The sequence below is a fragment of the Ochotona princeps genome, chromosome 3 (genome assembly GCF_030435755.1).
Source record: "Ochotona princeps isolate mOchPri1 chromosome 3, mOchPri1.hap1, whole genome shotgun sequence".
Taxonomy (NCBI): domain Eukaryota; kingdom Metazoa; phylum Chordata; class Mammalia; order Lagomorpha; family Ochotonidae; genus Ochotona; species Ochotona princeps.
In genome coordinates this window covers 110,823,036-110,842,150 of record NC_080834.1, presented here as the reverse complement: position 1 = coordinate 110,842,150, position 19,115 = coordinate 110,823,036, and the positions used below count along the sequence as shown (strand labels likewise).

Sequence of the window (19,115 nt, the reverse complement as noted above, 5' to 3'; positions counted from 1 at the left end):
CCTTTGTGTGGAAAGTTCTGTTTATCCCAGAAACATTTTACAACAGATACAATTAACCTAGAGTTTCCTGATAATCAAGTGTTCTTAGAGATCTAGCCAATATTTAATAGCATATTTTATTTTTCCAATAGGAGATAAGAAAGCTTGCTTCCTGGAGCCAAACTCTAGCATGCTTACTACTGACTGACCTGTCATGGAACTGTGCTGGAACAATTACTCATTAGCAACTATTGTTTCTTTTCTCTTTTTTATATCACTTTTTTTTTTTTTTTTTTTTTTTTTTTTTTTAGGAAAGTGAATTCCCTTATTAGGTGTTTCTGCTCTTCAGGCCTGCTGAAGTCTCTTTGCCATGCTGTGTCATTTGACGTTCCTTGGTGAAGACCTTGGGTTTTCTAGCCACTCTGTGGTTCTTCCATACATTCTGCAGTTCTAGCCATGCTTTTGGGGGCTTTCGAATACTTGTTCTTTCCCAGCTCTGCTACTTTGTTTCCTGTTCCCATTCTAACCCAGCTGTCACAATGCTATTGCATGACAGGGATGTATTTTTCTCTGGAATCAGTTCTTGGACTTTTTTTCTTTTGTAGTTATTTAAAAGCCTATTCACTTCCTACATTTTTCTAAGAAATGCTCATTATGTTCACTAAGAATGAAACAAAAGGTTCTTTGTATGAAGTGTCCAGAAAACTGTATTATCTTTGGATTGTTAGGACATTTAAATGAAGCAGCTTAAGAGCAAATTTAGACCATTGTGAGTAATCATGAATTTTGTTCAAGCTGCACTGTCAAAACGAAGCCTTTAGAAGATAACTGTGCATAGTATCATATGAGGTCCTCCACAGAAACAATGCAAACATCATTCCTAATTCTTTAAAAAAAAAAAAAAAGAACAGCCTAATCATTAGCAAGACTATTAGTCTTGTGTCTAGCAAAGCCACTTTTCCCACTGTATCATCATTGTCTTTTGTGGTGACTTCAAAGATGACCTATAATTTAGTAAATCAACTTTTCTATATACTGCAAAATAGGTACATAAGTAACAAAATAAGCAAAGAATTATCTTAAACTTTTTTTTTCTTTCCTTTTACCAATTTTTTGGATTGCCAATTTAGGTCCCATCATATCAAATACTTTGAGGAAATATGCCCTAAAAACAAGTTTTTAAATTAGACATACACAATTATGAAGCTTTTTTTTAGTAGGCAAACTTATCATATTGAATATTCAGAAGAAGAAATTAGAGTATTTGTGATTGGAGCAATGTGAATAGTCACTTCCCAGTCATCAATCTGTAAATCATTAACTACCAGAAGATTTTTCCACTTGAACTTTAAAATTTTTCATCTTTTTCACCCAAGTGTACCTTTCCTCAATGCATGGCAGCACCATAGCAAATAAGAAGAGTGGCATTTCGAATCACAATTCTATGTATGATTAATAGTGAACAATGCTTTTACTATCCAAAAGGAAAACTATAAGCCAAGAGAGTAATGTGTTGAAATTTCCAACTAAATTCTTTAAATATAACACTCTTTCCTATAAATTGCAAAGGATATAAACCGGTGCCCATATGAAATCCTGCCACATGCAAGGGGAGTTTAGTCACTAGGCTATAGTACAGGGTCCCTTCTGCATTTTTTAATTGTCTTATATAACACTGTGTGTTGGACTCTTTCTCCTTCTCTCTGTAAATCTGACTTTCCAAAAAAATAAAATAAATCTTTTTTAAAATGTTGGAGTTTTTAATTGACTGGGATGATACTCTGCTGGCTCTGTCTTCAGACCAGAAAGGGTATACCTAAGAAGCCATTGAACTTGACTGGACAATAAGATGCTGGACTCTATGTTTGGTATACGCTTGCAATGGGGGAATCTCAACTGAACTTGAGCTGTGGTTATGCAACAAGGTGGAGGAATCCACCATGGTGGGAGGGTTTGGGGAGGGGTGGGGAGAACCCAAGTACCTATGAAACTGTGTCACATAATACAATGTAATTAATGAATTAAAAATAATAAATAATTTAAAAAAGATAAGAAATATGTGTATTATTTTGTTTACAATTTGATATGAAGAATTTTATTGTAAACTAATGTTGGCCTGATTTCACAATATTAGCCATCAAAGCCAACAAATTGTATTCCTTATTATTAATTCATTCTTTTTGTTTTTTTAATATATTTTATTATTATACCTCAAATACCAAAAATGATAGAAGCAACATACAATGTAAAATTATAAAGCAGCTTAACACATAAATAAAGATAGAAAAATTCTTGACAAAATGTTGCTAAGTCTTGCCTGGCAAAACTTAAAATGATAATTCATTCTTTTAAGAAACAAAAATTGACTGGTTTCAAAGTAGGCAAATTGCAGATCATTCCAACGTTTACACCCTGCAGATAGCAGGTGGGACTCTTCTCAAATGTCTGTGGAGACTATTGCTAAGTTTATCTCTCATATTACGAATGCTGGTCCAGTGTGTTAATAATCAATTTAGACTACTTTCTATGAAATAAGGAACAGATTTGAAGCATTGTTTGTCTTTCACTTTATTTGTCTTATTATATAGATTATGATGTTTGCAAATGTTTATTTTTGGAGTGCTTCAAGGAATGAAGTAGTGTTAGAGTCAACAAATGATAAATAAGAGAATAGATATATTCATCGTTATGTAAAGTAGGTAGCTAGTAAGTAGTTCTCATATGTTTATTCTTCTCAAATAAAATTAAGAAAATGTAAATGCATGAATATTACTATTGTTTGTTATTTCTGTGTCTAAAATCCTGCATAAAATAAGAAATTTATAAATATAACAAAATAGTTGAGATGAACCCTACACTGAACATATTTTCAATTTAATTGGAGTCTATATTCACTTTTGGACTAACTAACTTAATGTCTCTTAAACTAATGGGAATCATTGAAGGTTTGAAAGAATATATACTCTCTTCATTATGAAATGAATAATTAACTGAATAATAAGACAAGCCAACTTTCAGGTAACATTATAATTAAATATTATGCTTCTGTTCCAAATAATGGCCAGAATCCTGCATAACACCTCAATTAATTATACATTAATAAGAAAATACAATTTTTTAAACCGAATGTCACATCCAGAAAAAATTACTATGATACAGTCATGGTCTTAATGAATATTGAATATTCTGAATATAATTTTTGTTGGAGACAGGACCTTCACCCCAAATACTTCATTTTGTCATTGCAAATACATATATGTGTACATGGAAAAAAAGAATTTTAATTATGGGGAAATTTTTCTCATTCTTTCAGGGTTGGTATCATCTTCCATGTCAATAAAACAAACTGATGGAAAAAAGAGTCCCAAGTTAACATGAATAGAGACTCCTTGTGTACTACTGTTGTAAAAAATAAAATATGTTCTGCATAATCTTTCTGGTCTTTCAATATCAGAATGCACAGTTGTTTTTGTTTTAAATGACTATATTACTTTCTACCATTTTAGTGTAAACAGAAGTGTGACTACACTACATTAGTTAAACATTAAAATGTGGTGATATGTATTTAGCACTGCTGTGTGCAGTGTTAGCTTGATTCTCACCATTAAGTGTTTAAACCAAAACTTGATGTGAAAAAATATATAATAAAGAAATTGCAGTGCTAGTTTTCATTATGAGGATAAACATTACTAATAAAACTCTTATGCCATAATAATATGAGTGCATGCAAATATAAATATATCTGTATATATTTATATAGGATACCTCAAAAAGTTTATAGAATTTGAATAAAAGAGGTTTATTTTGGTGCAAAAATGTTTGGGATTCATGATTTTTCTTGCTAATATTAATTGTCCATGATCTTTTACAACATTCTCAATTTGCATGAAGACTGAAAAAAAATGAGGTGGCGTAGGGGAGAGAAAGAGACTCGGAATACAGTATAGCACAAAGCATTTATAAGTATTTTGGTTTTTGATGATAACATAAACAGTGCTGTTCTAACTTTGACTAGCTACAGGGAGGATGGTGATGTTTACAGCCAGTGGGTTATATGTTACAGAAATAGTAAAAATCACAGCAAAGTGAGGTGAGGTACCAGTTTAACGCACTGGGCATTTCATGAAAATAACAGTAAATTGAGTGGACTAAAATAAAACTGAGAAAATACCTGTGCCAGTTATTTAATGGTCTGTTTTCTGTCACAGTGGCAGTGTTCTGGAGAAAGGCAAATCAAGTATCCTGAGATGCCATCACTGTTACCGACTTGTTCATTTTTGATTATTTGAAGCTTTTTCATAAAAGTGCAAACTACATTTTAGAATCTGTGATTTTTCAGCTCTCTGATTATTTGTTTCTCTGGTAAGGTGCTATTTACAGTTTTAGTTTATCAGCCCTGCATTGTAAGAAAAATATAGTATAACCAAGAAGAGAAAAAGCAGCAGAAGTCAGCTGTTGTGCTATTTATCTGTGGTTTAAAATAATAAAATGTGACAAATGTAATTCTGATCTTTATGTTCCCAAATTATTTCTGAGGAAAGGGCCAAACAGAAAAAAATGTTCTCAGTGCTTGTTTTTTAATTTGTATTTTTCATGATGCAGTGCTATAGGCTTAGAGAGCTCCCCTTCTGTGCTCCCCCTTTAACTCCCCTTGCCACTGGTTTTCCCCATATTATTACAATAATCCTTCTGCAGGAGTCACTAGTCCATCATTCTTCTATTTAAGTGTATCATGACATTTCACCATCCCATTGTCAATATATATTTAAAAGTTTCATTGGGTGTCCATCTTTTATTCTGGAGCAGAGTTGCATACTGCACTGTATCGCCACTTCTTGGTGTGCTTGTCTCCATTTTACAGTTGTTCTTATGGGACTACTGACTGTAAGTTTACTGATTTAGCCAAAGTTTCTGTCATTTTTAATTTTGACTAAGTAAACACTGTTTCCACCATTTTTGTCTTACCTTTTATATCTTCATTGCTAGGGATATTATGCTAATTATACTGTGTGACAATATAGGATCATTTAGCTAGTGGATATCAAAAGTACATAGCCAGTCACCTGGGGAGCTTGTTAATCTGCAGGTTCTGACTCAAAAGCTCTGTGGCAGGGCCTGAGATGCTGCATTTCTGATGAGTTCCAGATCATGCGATGCTGAGTGTCCAACAACTGCAGGCTATCTGTGGATAGCAAGACTCTAGGTTCGCACACAGGTGGACAGTCAGGTGCACACGGTCGACTTGTACTCACAGACATGCAAGATGTATTCTTCTCTGTCTGTGGCATATTATCTCAATCGACTGATTCAACGAACCACTATGAGCAGCAATGTCTTCACATTCAATGGTCCCATATCATAATTCTGATGGCTCCACTTTCTGAAAGGTTTTGCTTTTGAAGTTTTTTTTTTATATTATCCAGTGATATTTGAGTAACTGACACTTGTTATATAAATTCACTTTTTAAATAGGTTTGAAAATATTCCAGTTTTAGCAAACACATACACAACAAACTTTACATGGATAACAGATATAACTTAAGTGAGCATCAACATTTTGAAAAACTAAGATGCAAACACTACTAAAAATGTATGATTAGGAAATATGTTTTAATGAATTGTAACCTCATTTCTGCCAAATTTTACCCAGTATGATTTAAACATATCTCTGAGCTCTTTAATTTCAAGATGTCAGCAAAACAGACTCTTCAGTGTCACCTTGGTGGTTTGAGATTAGTAGATAACAATATTGTCACCGTACAATTCTTTGTTAGATTTTGAACAATCTGTTAATGATGGAGTCAGGCAAATTAATTTGCATATTCAGTTCTTTCATAGTACTAGATGCAGTTAGAATTGTATCAGAGATTTAGTTATTGATGTAATAGCTGTATTTGGAGTTTTATTTTATAAAAAGTTAAGTCAGAGCTGCTGTTAGTCAATCTTGATGGCTCACAAGCAAAGGGTAAGAAATGAGATGTTGCGTTTTAAGAGTGCTAAAATGTAATGCTACAGAATTTTCTGTATGATATTCTTTGCACCAAAGCACATAACTATCCAGTTTTCATCTGCTATCTAATAGAACCTCACAATTCAGGAATGTGCCTCAATATACAACTGTGTAAGTATGGTACATGTGGGGCCTGGTGTGGTAGCCTAGTGGTTAAAGTCTTTGCCTTGTATGCGTCAGAATCCCATATGGGTCTCAGTTCATGTCTCTGCAGCCCCACTTCCCATAAAGCTCCCTGCTTGTGGTCTGGGAAAGCAGTCGAGGTCGGCCCAAAGCCTTGGGACTCTGCACCTGTGTTGGTGACCCAGGAGAAGCTCTGGGCTCCTGGCTTTGGATCGGCGCACTTCTGGTCATTGCGGCCACTTGGGGAGTAAATGAATGGATGAAAGATCTTCCTCTCTGTCTCTCCTCCTCTCTGTATTCTGTATATCTAACTTTACAATAAAATCAAATAAATCTTAAAAAAATGGTATGTGTGTTTGTACTCAAACCATCTTAATAATGTAAGACATTGAAATTCTCTCACCTTTTCCTTAGTATATGGGGTTATTAAAAAATAACTATTGTCTATAATTTAATCTTACTGCCCTGTAAAGTCCTACTTTTGGTATCTGTTCTCAGAAGTGTACTGTTCATCAAATTTCCATTAAAGATGAAGGTGAAAAATGAATGAACCACTTACTTCTGGTATTTCAAAATGAATGCAGGTCTATTAGTCACAGAGTACAAAAAATTTAAAAGATTTGCCTATGTTCAATTATGGCTTAGCGTTTACTCATATCTAACTTTGGAACACATTGTTTTATATAGTTAATAAAGCATTGTAAGGAAAAATGGAAGGTAATTATTGATTTTTTAAGAGCAGATAAATTTATTTTAAAGGTAATTTATTTAGTGCAATGCATTTTATCTACAAAAGGTAATTTTACAGCAAGGTTAATCAGTGAATTGATGGGTTTTGAAAGTTTATTTAATATGCTTGCTCAGGGAGCATAGTACTTAGCTGGGAAGAAAGCATCACTGTGTAACAAACAAAGAATTACAATTCCTTCTTCAATCATGCCCTTTCTGCATTTTGTAAGCAATTAGAAAACCAATAAGACAAAAGCATTGAAACTGTTTTCAAAAATAACTCCTGACTGTTTTGTTCACTGATTTTTGACTTCCATGTTGCTGACAATGTACCAGGTGTCAGGTATAACACAGAGATGTAGACATTGTAGTCCTTTTTCTCAGGGAATTTAGCAGTGGAAAAAAGTTAAATCATTTTACGTAGTGATAGTGTTCAGTGGAAGTGACTAGTAACGCAGGAAAGGAACAAACATGCCACACAAAGTACAAGTGCCAACGGAAGCTTCCTGTAGAAGGTGGCGTGGGAGCTGGGCTTTGGAGGAAGCGGGTGCCTTATAACCGTGGGATACACAAGGGGGGGGTGAGTACAGATGAAGGCAATATCTGCAATAACGAAGGGACAAAACTGCATTTTTTAGGGGAAAGTTTAATTATAATGTGTGAGGAGAGTGATAGGAAATAATGTTGCGAATCAAACACTTATGATAAAGAAAGAGCCTTCTTGGTAAGCAAGTAAGTGAACTATTGGAATCGTATAGGACCTTGAAAGGTTTCAGGTTTTTTTTTTTTTAATTGGCAATGTGTCAGTAACCCAACATGCATGAAAATTTGACTTCAGATTTCATCGTATATATGTGCCATAAAAGGTGCAGAAGTAAAGGAGTAGAGGAGAAAAATAAATGCTGATAAATGACCGTGGCTGAGCCTCCCTGCACATCTGTGTTTAAGACACGGACCACCTTGATTTCAGGTGCAGCTTCAAGCAGAAAGGGACTCATGGTTGGTCATCCAGCAGCCTCTTTGTAGACTACAATTCCCTTGCACTGTATCCCGGCAGTGTTTATGGCTTCCAGTATCTTCTAGGTGTGAACCATGAGGACGAGATTCATAATTCTATGACCCATCTCACAGACTAGCTTCTCGAAAGAACTGCAAACTGTATGTCATGAGCTGCTATTCCTGCACTGAAATTCTTCATGTTTCCATTTTTGCTCTGGGCCCTGGAAATTATACAGCCAGTCATGGCACCATGACATGAAAATGGTTGGGAAACAATAAAGTGCACTGTGATCCAAACACACTGTCATATATCCGTAAGAAGTGTTACTAAACTGTGGTAACAGCCCTGTGTTTATATAGCAAAATGGATTCCAAGCTTCTATCTTTATTGTCTTTTCCTTCAAAGCCATGATTTTTTTGGATGATGAATTAAGGGAACATTTCTGTAACATATTTTTCTCATTTAAATCCCCTCCTGGAGTCTTGGTTCCAGTATCATTGCGTTCTGCACCCCCTGCAGTCCTATCAAATTAAATTCAGAGAAAAACCTTTAGCAATTATTTTCCCTAATAAAAGTTCTGAAAAATATAGCATTGCTTGTAGAACATTATTGGCAATCTGACAGAGCCATTCCGTTATATATTTCCTTTTCTAAGTCAGTAAAAAATGTATAAACTGGGCACTTTTGAGCTTTTTTATTAAAGATAGTTTAGTTTATTCTTTTTATCCTCTTTACCTTCAGTTGTGTATTTTGATTTCATATGTGTTATCATGTTTGCTTTTGTCTTTATTGTTATTTACTCTTTAGAATTTATGTGTGAACATAATTTATTGCAGTGATCGACTATGTCTACAACTGTTAACTTATAAACATGCCATTGTTTCCCATACTTGTTTGTCTCCTCTCTATTCTGTCTTCGCAGGCCAAACGCTTGATAGCTCTGAACATCATTGGTGGTTACCTTTCGTTTAACATTTACTTCTTTGTCTCTATTCTGTATGGCATGTTTAAATTTACTTCAAAATGTCCCCCTTTTTCTATTGCATCGTCTCTGAAATATGAAGTTCAATCTTTGAAAGTTGCAATGACCATCACTCCTCAGATTTTGTCCTTTGTCTCTTTTTGTGTGTAAAAAAAATTTTCCCAATTTTGTGTTAAACCTACAAACGCTGTGTTTATTATTATGACTTTGTAAATTTTACTAATACATCATGAATACATTCCCTTTGACACGTTTTTACTCCCTTTAAGCTTATGGTTGTTTCATTTTATACATTTGCATTCTCTTTGAATCTTGTCTTCTATTAACATTTTCTCAGTACAATCACATACATCTGGTATTCCAATGAAATTCATTTTCCTTGTGACTTTCCTCCCTGGGTCTCCAGACTTCCTACTCCCATCCTCTCTGGTCACTGGGTGCCCTGTTGCCCTGTTGGAACTGCCCTGAGCCATAAGCTCATATACAGAATAGCTAATGAAGACGATGGGCAGTGCTGTTTCAGCATAAGATAACTTGAGTGATTTTTTTAGTCTACCTCCTATGTCCAGTATTTTAAAATATTTTCAATTGACCCAGTCACATAGTTTTTCTCATTAGTTTTTTTTAAAAATATTTTTATTAGTTTCCATGGTACAATTTTGTAGGTGTAAGAATTCCTCCTGCCATGCCACCTCCTTGTCACCTGCCCCTTCTACTCCTCCCTCCCTTATTAGTACAATAGTATATACCTCCAGCAACAGTTACAAGTTCAACATTGTGCCAGTCTCCCTTCTGTTAACCTGTCAGTTGGGAATGGTTACGGGTACCAAGAGCACATGGGGTCCGAAAGGTCTCAGCAATTGTAAAACCATTAGCTTCAACTATTATCTACTGCACCCCTTCTGGTGGCTCCCTGGAGCATCTCTCTCTCAGTGGTCTTCTGGGGCTCCCCCTAAGCTGAGTGTGCAGGGCATTCATAGAATCCCTCAGAGGTTTCCTACTGTCATCACCTTTGGTCATCCTTAATGTTGTAGGTACTGGTCTCCACTGGGAAGGCTTTTAAAGATGTGTGCTACAGACTGCTTGCTTTCTTACCTGCCCTATCATGATCTCCTCTGGTCTGTATCATCAGCTGATGTTTATTCATCTGCTTTCCAACTGCTGTGACTTCATTACTGTCTATTTTGTTGTTCTCTAGGGATGTATGATTCTTCATTGCTTTGTGGTAATGTTGGCGATATTTATAGGGAATCTAATAAGGCTATGTATAAATCTGCTGACTTTAGGATGTAAAATTATATTTGGATTTTTACTATAAAATATGGTAGATAGATATACACACAGAAGGGAAGACAAAGGAGAGAGAGAGACAGAGAGAGAGAGAGAGAGAAACAGTCCTAGCCACTGGCTCATTTCTTAAAGGTTTGCACTATTGCAATGTCTGGGGCCAGAACAAGGCAGGAACTGGGAATTCAATCCAGATCTTGTGTATGTGTGACAGGACCCAACCACCTGTGCCGCCACTACTGCTTCCCAGGGTCTGTGATGATGGAGTGCAGAAGTCAGAGCCTGAATCCAGGTTCCCAACTCACACACTTCATTCTGCAATGTGGGCATCTTATCTGAAAGTCTAATCATCTGTTTTTTTCAACATTTTAAACGAGTATAAAGAATATATAGTAAGAAAAGGTAACTGGCAAATGAAATGTAAACATGTGCTCATAATTCAAATTATTTAAAAAAACCTTCTTTTGCATTATTTTAGATTTTTATTGACCAGGCATTGTGTTGCTTTCCCTTTTGCATACAGATGGGAGTTTTAGACAAAGCCGATCTAACCTCACCTCCCTGCTGGTACAGCCCATCTCCGCATCGCTCGTTGCAAAATTAATCTCTGCACCCAAAGCTAACACCAAAAATGACATCTGTACCCCTCTAGTACTTCCAAACAATGGTAAAGTATTTCATGTCTTTCTGTGTGTCTTGTAGTTTTGTAAGGGCTATGATCATGTTTGAATCTCTTAAAATGATATATTTAGGATTATTCTTTAAAAACAAGTGAATTTGATGAGATGAGCAGTTATATATATATATATTTTTTTTTTTCTGTAGAAAGGAATTTAGTTAAAGAGTAAGAGTTGACCAAACCAAGAGATTAAAATAGAGAGAAATAATAAAAGAAATAGATAGGAAGAAAGAAGGCAGTTTGAACCGCCACAAAGAAAAGTAGCTTTGCAAATAGAGCTTTTTGTACATTCATGAAAATCTGCTTAACACAGCTTCCCAGTTTCAGCTTGAGCAGTCTCATTGCCTGCCAAGATTCCGCGGATAGCAGGCAGCTATCTGGGGTATGACGTCTTTCGTACAAAGTATTAAAGCCTAATTCCTGCAATTGACTAAAAAATCCCTCCGTCTATGCGCATCGTTGCCCAAGAGATGCTGCGTGTGTTGCTGTGCAGTTTGTCAGGCCTTGTTGGACCAAGCGGGATAAAGCTAAAGTAGTTAAGCTACCTGCGGTGGGAGGAAAGCCATGGGCTGCGTCTTACCTCTGCTTCTAGCTTCGCCATTAGACTTCTAAAGGAGAGGCTCTCTTTGCAGATTGCTAAACACGTATCTAGCTGCTGTAGTCTGCCAGATGAGGGATCTGTATTTTATTTCCAGATCTGGGGGTTCAACTTGCCATGTTTTATCTCATCTGCTTTCTTCTCAACAAACAAAGCATTAAGAAAGATGTTTTGAAAAACGCTTTAGAAATAAATCTGAATACATTCATGACTGCTTTTTGCTAAAGACATGGACTTGTTAAAATCCTGTAGATTGAGAGCCTGCTCAACTGTTATCGATTGTGCAAAGTGGAAATTACAGCAAACAAGTAGCCTGTGTCCTCAAAGCAGGAATGAGAAGTCCTAGAACAGCATTTTCTTTCTCTTTCTTTCTTCTTTTTTTTTTTTTTTTCCTCCTGTAAACTGTTCTGGGCCCCACAAAAGGATGTGTGTGTGTGTGTGTGTGTGTGTGTGTGTGTGTGTGTATTAATCTACTAAAGTCACAATAACAGTTTAGTTGAAAGGAAAGAGCTGATTTTTATAAAAGACAAGATTTAATTAATTAATTCAATAGATATTCAGATTTCCTATTGGCTATTCCCAGCTGGGGTCCTGCCTCGGTGAGCTCCATGTTAACTCCATGTTAATTCTGCCCAATCCTACGGCAGCTCCCTGGAAATCCTCTGTATCTATATATTGAGAAAAGATTAGCTGTCCATCTCTCATCTCAAGTTGTGAAGATCAAGTTATGAGGTGTTTTTCGCTACTTCTGTATACTGTGAAATGTCAATACGCATATTAGCAAATTTCTTTCTTATCAAATAACAATTTGATGATAATTTCCTTCCCAATTAGCAGAGTCATGTCTCAGCAAAGTGATGTTCCACTTCACCAGCTGTAACTCCATAATATGTTAACAACTTTGGTGAAGTCTGAAAGAAAAATTGAGGCATACGAGATCCATACACTGGGACCTGTTTAAAATGCTAACGCTGGGTTGGACTTCATCCTGCGCCTTCAGACATTGCTTGCATTGCATGAAGCCTGCATTGCATGTCTAAGTAACAAGCATTGATTCCCAGCGCTGGTTCATTATTCCAGTCTCCTCTGAAGGAGTTGTGTGTATGAAAGGGGTGATGCCGATATCTGCCATCCATATGGGAGACCTGGACTGAATTGTCATGAGTATTTTGGTCGACTCCCAGCCATTGGGAACATTTGGGGAGCAGAGCAGCAGATGGCAAATTTCAATTTCTGCTTTTCTTTCTTCGTCTCCCTCACCCTCAAACAAACGAACTCTAGGATTAAATAAGCAATGCTGAAACATTTTACCATGCAATATTTTCTCATGGATATAATCATTGTTTTCTAATTATTTTATTTAAATTAATCTCAAAGTTAGGATAATGATTTTTTTTTAAAAAAAGATTTATTTATTTTCATTACAAAGTCGGATATACAGAGAGGAAGAGAGACAGAGAGGAAGATCTTCCATCTGATGATTCACTCCCCAAGTTGAGCACAATGGCCGGTGCTGCGCCGATCCGAAGCCAGGAACCTGGAACCTCTTCCAGGTCTCCCACGTGGGTATAGGGTCCCAAGGCTTTGGACCATCCTCAACTGCTTTCCCAGGCCACAAACAGGGAACTGGATGGGAAGTGGAGCTGCCGGGATTAGAACCGGCGCCCATATGGGATCCCGGGGCACATTGAAGGCGAGGACTTTAGCCACTAGGCCATGCTGCCGGGCCCCTAGGATAATGATTCTTTACCTAAATATTTTGGACAGTAATTCTCAGAATTTATCCAAGAAAATGCTAGCTTTTTTCTCATAAATCATTATTAAATTTATTACTTTTTAAAAATTATATATATCAGGCCCAGCATGGTAGCCTAGTGTGCAAATCCTCACCTTGCATGCAACAGGAACCTATATGAGTGCCAGTTCATCTCTTAGCCACCCCATTTCCCACCCAGGGAAAGCAGTGGAATATGGCCCAAAGTCTTGGGACTCAACACCCACCTGGGAGACCCATGAAAAGCTTCTGTTTCCTGGCTTCAGATCTGCTCAGATCCGGCCATTGTGGCCAGTTGGGCAATGAACCAGCAGATGGACCAGCAGATGGAAGATTTTTCTGTCTCACCGTCTCTCTGCATGTCTGACTTTCCAATAAAGAATAAATAAACCTATAAAATAATACATATCACAGTAACAGGGGAAGTTGACTGAATGAGGTATTATAGATTCAAGCAATAAGCACAACACTTATAATTTATAGGTTTAAATTCATATTTTGCAAGTGTAATCACAAGCATAGGAAAATATTGCCTGAACAAGTTCAGAAAGAACAGCTGTGCACATAACCAATCCTTATTTTACTCCTTTAACCATTTTATACACACTGAGCCAATACTCTCTAAAATCAAGGCAACAATGTTACAGAATTTGTCAGCAATGCTTGGTTTCCAAACATTTTTTGTACATTCCCTGCTTTGCATTGTTGTCAAAATTCCTAGGAATGTGTTTTTTGACCTCCTTCTAAGCTTTAGAAATAGATTCTTATTGATCAAGCTTATTGATGATTTATATCATGACAGAAGCCTGAAGAAAGTCTCCCCAAGCAGAATCAAGATTCAGTATCTGAATTTTGTTTCATCAATTTTTGTTTTTCTTAAAGACTTATTTATTTACTTATTTTTATTGGAAAGTCAGATATATATATATATAGGAGGAGAGATAGAGAGGAAGATCTTCCATCTGTTGATTCACTCCCCAAGTGGCTGCAATGGCTGGAGCTGAGTTGATCTGAAGTCAGGAGCTTCTTTCGGGTCTCCCACGTGGGTGCAGGTTCCCAAGGGTTTGGGCCATCCTCGACTGCTTTTTCTGCCATGAGCAGGGAGCTCAATAGGAAGCGGGGCTGCTGGGATTAGAACCAGTGTCTGTATGGGATCCTGGCCCATGCAAGGCGAGAACTTTAGCCACTAGGCTACCGTGCCAGGCCCATTAATGTCAGTTTAGCACTGGAGATGAAGAAAACACTCTGTGATCTTTTGTTATCACACTGGGTCATTATTATATTTATGACTATATTTTATATTTATATTTGAATATCATAGAAACAGAGAGAGAAAAAAAAAGTGAGAAAAAAAGCTGTATTCTCTGGGTCACTTCTCAAATGGTCACAGCTGGGACTAGACCAGGCCACAGTGAAGAGCCAGGAATTAATGAATATTTTCTTTTCTTTTCTTTTCTTTTCTTTTCTTTTCTTTTCTTTTCTTTTTTCTTTTCTTTTCTTTTCTTTTCTTTTCTTTTCTTTTCTTTTCTTTCTTTCTTTCTTTCTTTCTTTCTTTCTTTCTTTCTTTCTTTCTTTCTTTCTTTCTTTCTCTTTCTTTTGTCTGTCCTTCCTTCCTTCCTATGTACTGTTTATTTGAAAGGCAGATTTATAGAGAAGAAAGAAAGGGAGGGAGGGAGAGAGAGAGAGAAGAGAGAGAGAGAGAGAGATCTTCCATTCATTGGTTTACGCCCCAAATGGCTGCAATGGCCAGACGTGAGTCCTTATGATGCCAGAAATTTCATGTGGGTCTCCAAGGTGGGTGCAGGAACTGAACCACCCCCTGACACTTTCCTAGGCCACAAGCAGGAAGCTGGATGGGAAATGGAGCAGTTGACACTAGAACGAGGGCATATATGGGATGCTAACACCGATATACTAATGATTAGCCTATTGAGCCACAGTGCTGGCGCTAGGAAGCAGAGATTTCTTTCAGGTCTCCTACACAGGGGCAAGGGTCCAAGCACCTGAGCCATCTTTTTCTGTTTTTCCCAGGCCATTATAACACAGATGGATTGGTGGTGGGGCAGGAAGACTTGAATTGGCATTCATAATGGGGTGCTGCATCAGCTGAACCCAAATACTCACATTGCAGGTCCCATAAGAATATATTTTTCCTTATGTAGAGTAAGCATTGGAAGGGTAAGGTGGATAAACAGAGGAAGGATTTAAATGGAGACAGAGATATAGTGATACAGAAGGAAACAGAGTTCCTGGTGTTCTCTTCATTTGAGCCCTAAATCAAGCCTCATCTGAAGGGAAACTCCAGTTAACAATCTCTACATATTTGAATACATTCTTAGTTATTCTCACCACATATTGTTTTTCAGTTACTTACAAGAAAAAGCTATTTCACTGATATTTATAAGACTTAAACAAAGGAAGAGAATATTTGTATTGAAATAGGCACAGTCCCGGTTCTCATGCTCACCAGAGGGAGTGGTAACCCAAGAGGAAGGAACCCACAATTTCCCTACTGGGGCCACTCCCATTCCCAGCTTTTGCACTCTCCAGTGGTTATGCTATTTAGCCTGACAGAATTTGCCACCATTCCAGCAACTTCCAGCTAATGCTGCAGCAAAGCCCAACACTCTCACACCCACTCTAGCTTATGCATGCACCAAAAAGTATAGTCAGCCCAGCCTGCCTTTCCCCTGATCCAGCTCTCATGTGGGTCACCAGATGCTGTAGCCCTACCCAACCTGGTCTGTCCGGATCCCAGCTCTTATGCTCACCAGTGGGATTAGTGGCCCAGCATGGGGTCCCTCGCAACCCCCCTACTGGGTTCACCCCCAATCCACCACCAGGTCTCATGTGTGCTGTTTCAGTGCTGCAGCCCTGTCTGGCATGGGTAGTCTCACCTCAGCATTTGCCAGGGGGTGCTGTAGCTTGACCAGGCCCAGCCTACTCCCTTCCAGCTCACATTGGTGTGGGCTGCAGCCTAAACAACCCGGCCAGCCCCCAGTCCCAGCCCTAATGTGGTCTGACTGGTATTGTTGCCCGACCTGGCCCTACCCACACCCTATTCTGACTTTAGGATTTGTCAGTGAGTGATTTGAACTGACCCAGTCTCAGTCTCACATGCACCAAATGCATGCTGGTGGGTACCATTTTCTAGCCTAATTGGGCTGCTCCCTGTCTTGGTTCTTGCACTCAGCTGCAGGGACTGTGTCCCGACAGAGGAGTTCCCCAAGCTCCCCCATCATGATCTCTCCCACTGCCAGATCTCGCACCCATTGGTGAATTCATGGGTCAGCCATAATTAGTCCACTTCCTGTCCTAGTAGGAACAGCAGCCTTTCCTGATCGGCCCTCACGTATTCCAATTGTTGTTGTTGTGTGTTGGAGCCCAGCCCAGTCTGTTCCACACCCAGACACAGCTCATGCATGGTTCAGCAGGGGTAGAAAACTAGCCCAGCCTGTCTTACTCCCACCCTGGTTCTCATGAGTCAGTGAGTTCTGGAGTCCAGCCCAGTCTGGCTTACTCCATACCCAATCCACACTTGTGCTGAGGGACACAGCAACCGTGTACAGACCAGTTAGGACCCCATCATGGCCCTCTTACTCACCAGTGAGAATCAGAACCCAGCCAAGACATCCCATTAGCTCCCTAGCCTGGCCTATTCCCAGACACAGATCTTGAGTATGGCAGTGGTTTCTCTGACCCAGCTTGCATAGGCCATAGCCTCTCTTGGATGTTGCCTTTGGATGCTGTAGCCTGGCCTTGCCTGACCAGCCCCAACTCCCAACTCTTGCTGGCAGGTGCTACAACCTAGCTCTGCTTAGCTTGCTCCCATCTCTGACTCATGTAAACCAGTAAGTGTGATAGCTTAGCCTGGCATGAGTTACATTCCATCTTGGTTTCTGCACTCACCAGTGAGCTAAAGTTTGTTCTGGCCTATATGGTGTACCCCCTTCCAAAACTAACCCATGCACTTGCCAGCAAATGGGGTTACCTTGCCTAGCCTGTCCAACACCCAGGCCTGAACCAGATGCTCACCAGTGGGAGCTATGGCCCATCAGAGGAGTTTCCCAAGTTCTCCCATTACGTCCACTCCCAGACCCAGATCTCATGTAAACCAGCATGTGCTAGACACTTACCCAGCATGGCCTGCTCCCTCCATCTCAGCTTTTGTATAGGCTGGTGGATTTTGTGGCTCAGCCTGCCCTATACCCTGTTTGAAGGTGCACATGCAGGTGCTGCAGCCTGGACCTACCAAGCCTGGTCCCAGCCCAAGTGTCCATGAATATTGGCAGGTTCCATGGTCATGCTTAGCTCACTCTGTCACCACCCCAACTCTTAAGCCGACCAGCAGGACTTGTTATTCCACAGGGTTAGACCTGGTTCTCTTGTATTCTGGTTAGTGTCATGGCCCAGCCAACTGTAATCTGTTCTCTGATCTGATACTCACTGTCAGATGCTGGCATTTAGCATTGCCAAACAGGCCCCCAGCCCTAGCTTTTGTGTGGGCTGGCATGTGGTAATCAGCAATGATCCATGCTAACATGCCCAGCTCAGGTCTCCCATGTGGGCTAATCCATCATTCTGAGCAATAAAGGTCTTCCAGGCTCTCCCCTCCAAAACACCAGGTCTCAGTCCCCTCACTTAACTGCAAGTACAGTGGCCTTGTTATTGCGAGTCCTTCAGGAGTCCTTCCTAACCTTCAAAATATTTCCACAGTGGTCCTCCCTACACCATATCCCTTGTTTCTTTCCCTATTCAATGCATAATCCTTGTGCCTAGAAGTGTATGGGTTCCTCAGCCCAGCCTTTGGGAGCCCAGCAGGTGATGTGCTGATCCAAAGCTGTCTCCACCAATCAGAGTCTCAAGCTCCTAGCACATGTGGTATCCTGGTGTCTTGTGCCTTCACACACCCAAAATTCAGGCCCACTGAAGTTCTCCAGGCTTGATCCACCAGCACGCCTGGGCAGTATGCTGACCTGGGATTCTTCCTTACCCACGCCCCATCCAGGATCAAGCATATGGGGAAATCCTCAGATTCACTCCACCAGCCTAGAGGCAAGTTCAACGTCCCCACATGCCCACTGGTGTTCTACCACCAGCCCTCTCCCTCACCAAGCCTGCATTCACAGGCCCTCACAGAGTTCCCACAGGCTGCCAACTACCCTAGCCCAGTGAGTCGCCAGGGCAGGAATGGAGGAGGGTCACTGCCCCTGCTCTTCTTGAGATATAATCAAAACGCAAATATCATAATTTTTTTTTTAAGATTTATTCATTTTATTACAGCCAGATATACAGAGAGGAGGAGAGACAGAGAGGAAGATCTTCCGTCCGACGATTCACTCCCCAAGTGAGCCCCAACGGGCCTGTGCGCGCCAATCCGATGCCAGGAACCTGGAACTTCTTCCGGGTCTCCCACGCGGGTGCAGGGTCCCAATGCATTGGGCTGTCCTCAACTGCTTTCCCAGGCCACAAGCAGGGAGCTGGATGGGAAGTGGAGCTGCCGGGATTAGAACTGGCGCCCATATGGGATCCCGGGGCTTTCAAGGCTAGGACTTTAGCCGCTAGGCCACGCCGCCGGGCCCGCAAATATCATAATTTTAAAAAGTTACCAAAGATTGTGGTTGGAATGTATAAATATGTGGGGAAGACAAGAGAATCCCTGAACACCGATTAAACAAATCAAGGATAAAATATGAATGAATCAATTTAAAAACATTTTAGCATGTTTGATGCATCACTTTCTTTTAAAAAAGACTATTTTGCATAAAACTTATCAGAAAATGTCAAATTTTACTTAAGTAAATTTGCAATAGCTATCTTCAGATAAATATATATCTAATTTTTCTATAACAGAAATGTATTGCTTGATTGATTAGAATCACAATACATTTTAATCTAGTTTAAGATTCAAAACTATATATTGACTTAAATATTGAATACATTATCTTTGAATT

The 19,115-nt window shown here is 39.2% G+C and overlaps 1 protein-coding gene across 3 annotated transcripts in view; it reads left to right on the top strand.

The window, feature by feature from the left end:
- The window catches only part of NAALADL2 (N-acetylated alpha-linked acidic dipeptidase like 2), a 1,067,904-nt gene that overhangs the window by 732,626 nt on the left and 316,163 nt on the right, over positions 1 to 19,115 (top strand). For all 3 annotated transcript variants that reach the window (XM_058661080.1, XM_058661082.1, XM_004591287.4), the window contains one exon: positions 10,634 to 10,777. In XM_058661080.1, the coding sequence (XP_058517063.1) occupies positions 10,634 to 10,777 (144 nt within the window). The remainder of the gene's footprint in view (positions 1 to 10,633; positions 10,778 to 19,115) is intronic.